We start from the raw sequence: 5,404 nt of genomic DNA, 5'->3' as shown, positions 1-5,404 counted from the left end.
GGCCACGGCTCCATTTTCTGCTGCTGCCCTCCCTGTCCCCCGGGCTGGTCCCAAGGCAGGGGACGGTCTCTGCTGTCCCCTCCGTGGGGAGCCGGGCACGGCCAAATGCCCCCGGTTTGGCCTCTCCTCGCTGGGTTTTTGTGGAACAGGGTGCCCAGAGAATGGTCCCAGCCCCCACCCGGCCACAGCTCAAGGAGCTCAAGGACAAACCCTGGGGCACAGGATGCGGTTTTGGGGTGTCCTGTGCAGGGCCCGGAGCTGGACTTGATGATCCTGATGGGCCCCTTCCTGCTCAGGATATTCCACTATTCCGGGACAGAAGCTGAGTGCTTGGACACCGCTCTAGGACCTTGGGACTGGGGGCATTTCAGGGTGTCCTGTGCAAGGCCAGGGCTCGATGATCCCTGTGGGCCCCTTCCAGCTCAGCATATTCCATGATTTCATGATTCTAAAGGTCAAGGAGTGTTTAGACAATGCTCTTGGACACTGGGATTTTGAGGTGTCCTGTGCAGGGCCAGGACTAAGACTCGATCCTTCTGTGTCCCTTCCAGCTCAGGGCATTCTATGATTCTGTAGTCCCTAGTTTAGCTCCCCTCCAAAACCTTTCCCTGGCCCTTTCCCTGCCCTAGCCCCATCTCTCCCCCTGGTCAATGCGCTCTCTCCCCACACCCCAGAGCTGCCAGAGGGGCTCTAGCAGCCCCACCTCTCTGGGCAGCCCAAAGGGTCCCAAAACCACCCATGCAGGGGGGTCCAGGGGCTAACCCAGGGCCTGCAAGCGTTTAAAAAGGCAAGATTCGCTTTTATTTCAAATCAACTGCTCAGCCCCGAGGAATCACTAATACAAAGCGTGCGCCCACGGCAGGGCAGGCACGGAGCACTCGGGGTCAGTACCGGGCTGCTCTGCATTCCTCTCTTTTTTTGTAGGTTTTTTTTTTTACTTTCTTTTTCCTTTTGAATTTTCATTTTGGGGTGGTTTCTCTCGTCCAGAGCTCCGGACGTGACGAGTCGGCATGGGCGACACGGGGCGGCACCCAGGACCCGGCAGGGAAGGATCAGCTCGCCGGGGGAGCCACTACAAGCTGCGGGGGCCAAGAAGAGATCCAGGTCCTTGGTCAGACCCTGTGGTGCCAGGGATGCCCCAAGGCCTGGGGGCTGTGGGAACAGGGGTCACCGCACCACCCTCACCTCTCCTTGTGGTCTCTGACCTCCTCCTTGCCCTCCTGCTTGGCTTCGTTGGTGTCTGGCGCGTTGGCGGTGTCACTGTTCTTCTCCCCTTCACCCGGGTTGCCTTTGGGCTCCTCCTTGGGGGCCTCTTCGTTGTCCACCTTCTTGTCCCCTTCCTGCCCCTCCGCATCCTTGGGGCGTTTGGGGGAGTCCTGGGCGGGGGGAGCTCAGCTCAGCCCAGCTCCGGTCGCCCACATCCCCATCCCCAGCGGCCCACCCCGTACCTCCAAAGCATCTTCCGCTTTCCTCTTGATCCCGGCTTTCTCGTTCTTCTCCTTGGACTGCTCGTCGATCACCAGCTTCCCCTCCTCGTCGCTGCTGCCCTCCGCGTTGCCCTTCTTCTCCCCATCTCCCTCTGGCTCCCGCTCAGCCGCCTCGGGGCAGTTCTTCTTCTGGGTGGGCTGTGGGAACGTGGGGGGCTCACAGAGGGCACCCAGGAAGGAGGAATGGGCTGGGGGGGAGGTGGGATGGAGGCCCCCCAGCTCCTGACCCACCTGGTAACCGGAGGCTTTGACTGTGGGGTTGTTCTCGATCTCCCACAAACCTTCGCTGAACCCTTTCCGCTTGTTGGGTTTTCCAAACTTCTCCTTGCACTCCTCATAGGGGAAGAGGTCTTTGGGCCAATGCCCTGTGCCAGGAGAAAACAGTGAGGGGTGCGAGCAGGGGGATCTCATCTCTCCCAAATCCACTGGCACCACCCGCCCTGTAAGCCCCAGCTCCCACTCACGTTTCGTGGGTCCCGAAGAAGAAGACTTGGTACTTATTGGAGGAGGATTTGACTGCAGCTTCTGGCATCTCATCAATCTGTGCGACACAAAGGACAGGGTGAGAAGAGAGGGCAGAGACAGACCCCTGGGGCTCCTCAGACCTTGGGACATCACCTCCCTCCAGTGTCCTATCAATGGGCACAGCTCAGGAAAGGAAAATGCGATTCCTTGGGAATTCACCCACCGGCCGGAGACAGCGCTGGCAAGAAGCGGTCAACAGAACAAGTGCTTGTGCCCACTGGTGTGGGGGCCAGAGGGGCTCCTCTTCTCCCACCCCCTCTCCCCATAAGCTCTTGTCTAAACCAGCTCAGACACACTCAGCAAATTCAGGCGCTGCCAGCGATGCCAGCGGAGCCACAGGCGTTGCCTCCAGCCCGGGCCAGCGATGGCGATCGGGGTGCCTGGGGGGACACTGTCCAGCTGCTGGGACACCCTGGCCGAAACAGGGTCACCAGTCAAGGGGACGGCCTGGCGAGGGCTGTGGGGTCAGGCAGCAGCCGGTGCCAAGCCCACAGGCAGGTGCTGCTCCACTGAGCGTGAATAATCCCGAGGCGCCAAGCGGGAACGGAGCGAAAGCAACTCCGGCTGCTTTTTATAGCATCTAAAAATAACCCCCCCTGCAGCCAGCAGCCATAAATTCCCTGAGAAAACCTCAAAGGGAGGTGGAAGGAGCTGAACGAGGATGCGGGTGGGGGTCTCAGGGCAGGCGCCAGCACGTCACCGGGCTGGAAGGTGCCAGCGCAGACGGTCGAGGTGCTGGGTCCCGTTCCCAGCGCTCTGCTGACTCATGGCACAACCCTTCCTAAGTCACCATGATCCCCACAGCTTGCTGAGCCTCAGTTTCCCCAGCCAGCAGGGCTGGGGTGTCATGACAGGGCTCCTGCCACCTGCATTTTACCCCTCTTCTTCCCAGCACATCACGACCCATCCCAAATGCGGTGCTTGAGGGTGGACCTGGCCAAGGGTTTCTCCCGATTCCCCTCCCAGAGCTGGGAATGGAGCTAAGATGTGCCCCTGTGCTGAGGGGCAGATGGAGGGGATGGGACATGGGGAGGGGCTCTGCACAGGCACCAGAACGTGGTGGATGATCGGTGTGATGTCCCACTCCTGGCTGGGATGCGCCTTTGTGCCATCCCCACTGCCCAAATGTGGTTTGGGGCATCCAGGCCATCCTGCAGCAGGACCCAGGGGTGTTTCAGGATTGGTGACGTGCTCCCACCCAGCGCCCTGGGGCTACTGGCACTGCCATGCCCCAATGCCCCCATTCCTCACAGGCACAGGGACATTCCAGGAGCAGGGATGGTCCCCAGCAGAGCAAAGGTCAGTCAGGCCCTTGCACCCGTCCCCAGCAGGACCCTGGCCCATGGCGGCAGCTGGGAGCAGCAGCTCCATCCCCGCGTGGCACCGACGGTGGAGGAGGGGACAGGAGGGGACGATGTGACTCAGAGGGGTCGCCGCCAGCCCGGCCCAGCCCAGCCCTGCCGGGGCTGCTGCTTCCCGCAGGCCTCGTTCCTGCAGGTCACTCCTGGGACAATGTGGCAAAGGCCCCATCAGCCCTAGAGCCCCCCAGGCTCTAGGAACCCAGACCCCCCTCAGGCTTGGACAGGGACCCCACAGCCCCCTGCAGTGCCAGGACCCTGATGGAGATCCCCCAGCAAGTTTCCAAAGCTCCTTCCCCAAGGAAAGGCAGCAATTGCAGAGGCAAGGGCAGCAGCTCTGGGGATGGCTGCCCTGTGGCACTGTGTCCCCAGCCCACTGCTGCCTGTCCCCAGCCCGTGGACCGAGGGCATGGGCCAGGGGAAAGCTGGGATTCCCCCCGACAGTGGGATTCCCTGCACAGCCCATTCCCGCCAGCACCAGCCCTTTATCGGCCCCTCCTGCGCCCCAAGGGGATGCAGTGGCTCTATCTGCGTGGGCAGGCGGGGACCGGGGTGCAGGGACATGGGGCAGGCGGGTGACACCCCGTTGGGGACACCGATAGTGCAGGCGGGTGCAAACCCACCCAAAAACCCTGGGCTGCCCAGACTGCCCCATGATGGGGGCCCGGGGCTCGTGGCACCGTCACGGTCCATGTCTGTTTGTCCCTCCCTGTTGCTCGCTGGACAGTGGCAGTGGGGGGAGACAGGGCTACAGTGCCAGGGTAAAGTCCATGGTGCCCATTTCTGTCCCCCCGCCAGCTCCTGCGAATGGCACTGGTGCCACAGCCTGGCCTTGCCTGGGGACCTGCACCCGGGGGTTGGGGGTGGTCTGAAAATGGGCTGGGACAGGTCCCCCAGGAGGGGAAGCTCTGGAGCGTGGCAGGGGAGGGACAGACACATACCCCGCTCTGGACTCTGCCCCCAACCTCTGCTCTTCACCTTTGCAACTGGCCCATGGAGCACGGCTGGATGCAGCCTGCCCTGCACTGCCCACGGGGGCTGGGAGCAGCCCCCTCCCTGCCTCAGTTTCCCCACTGCAGGACAAGGCTGGCAGCAAGGAGCTGGCTGGCAGGAAGGAGAATTAATGGAATTAATTCATGTGGGTCACACACCGTTGATGAAGCACGTGGTGGGGGGGAACATGCACCGGGTGGGGGGGCCTGTGGCATCCCCGAGTGCCACAGCTGCACCCACACACTTCCCAGGGCTCTCCTCAGCCCTGGGGCCATCGCTGGGCCCCATCCCAGCACCAGGCTGTCAATGAGCACCAAATTACCCGGAGCCTGCTCCAGAGGGTACGGCCAGCAGGATCCTGACCCCAGCGCACACCTGGCCATGGGAACAGGAGATGCTCGGGAAGGGGGATGTCGGTGGTGCCAGGATCCCCAGCGTGGTGCTGGTGCTTCATCCCTGCCGTGCTCCCGTGCTGTCCCAGAGCTCTGTAATGGAAGAGGGGCTGCAGATCTGCCCACAGCAGCAGGGAAGCACCAACGAGGAGGTGATAACGAGGGTCCGGCATCAGGGACCCTGCAGAGAAGGGGCGAGGGGAAGAGGGAGGCAAGCATCATCCTGCACGTGTCAGCTACTCATCTCCCCACTCTTGTGCCTCAGTTTCCCCTCTGTTTAATGCCACCCTTCTCAGGGAGAAGTTTCCACTGGAGGCGGGGGCTGAGCTGCTGATGGTGGGGGACGGTGCCAGGTGCCATCCCCAGGGAATAGGTCAGAGGAACAACCCCCCCCCGCAGCGCTGCCAGCTCCCCCCTCCATTTCTTCCCGTATCTCTCTGCTCCAGCCACACCTGGCTGGAAACAAATATCCCAGCAAACGCCACGCGTGGCCGGGTAACGTTTCATCACAGCACCTGATTAGTCACTGGCAAGCCCTGCCTGCTTCGCCCTGACCGATTAGTCACGGTGGGGAGGGCTGCACTCCAAACCCCCCCTTCCCCCGATCTGCCAGCACCCCTGGACTTGGGCAGCCCAACCTCCTGCTGCT

The 5,404-nt window shown here is 62.2% G+C and overlaps 2 protein-coding genes across 2 annotated transcripts in view; one reads left to right on the top strand and one right to left on the bottom strand.

Moving 5' to 3' along the window:
* Positions 1–778: 778 nt before the first annotated feature.
* On the bottom strand, positions 779–2,327 carry HDGF (hepatoma-derived growth factor). Its single transcript, XM_017727900.1, has 5 exons — positions 1,952–2,327; positions 1,719–1,852; positions 1,449–1,625; positions 1,186–1,376; positions 779–1,079 (listed from the first exon to the last, which is right to left on the bottom strand). Exons 1-5 carry the CDS (start codon positions 2,100–2,102, stop codon positions 1,073–1,075), a joined length of 660 nt encoding a protein of 219 aa, XP_017583389.1. The 5' UTR covers positions 2,103–2,327; the 3' UTR covers positions 779–1,072.
* Positions 2,328–2,376: 49 nt separating this feature from the next.
* PRCC (papillary renal cell carcinoma (translocation-associated)) overlaps positions 2,377–5,404 on the top strand; it is a 16,238-nt gene continuing 13,210 nt past the window's right edge. Inside the window, exon 1 of the mRNA XM_008628793.2 lies at positions 2,377–2,476. Coding sequence (XP_008627015.1) covers positions 2,377–2,476 — 100 coding nt within the window. The remainder of the gene's footprint in view (positions 2,477–5,404) is intronic.

The sequence above is a fragment of the Corvus brachyrhynchos genome, unplaced genomic scaffold, assembly GCF_000691975.1.
Source record: "Corvus brachyrhynchos isolate BGI_N302 unplaced genomic scaffold, ASM69197v1 scaffold122, whole genome shotgun sequence".
NCBI lineage: Eukaryota > Metazoa > Chordata > Aves > Passeriformes > Corvidae > Corvus > Corvus brachyrhynchos.
Note: the sequence above shows the minus strand (reverse complement) of the source record. Positions and strands in the feature narration are given on the sequence as shown.

Excerpts from the sequence above, each read along its gene's own strand:
- HDGF (XM_017727900.1), bottom strand. The coding sequence starts at position 2,102 with ATGTCCCAAGGTCTGAGGAGCCCCAGGGGTCTGTCTCTGCCCTCTCTT. Across the intron at positions 1,626-1,718 it reads TCAAAGCCTCCGGTTACCAG|CCCACCCAGAAGAAGAACTG; the intron begins GTGGGTCAGGAG and ends ACGTTCCCACAG. Across the intron at positions 1,377-1,448 it reads AAGCGGAAGATGCTTTGGAG|GACTCCCCCAAACGCCCCAA; the intron begins GTACGGGGTGGG and ends CCCCCCGCCCAG.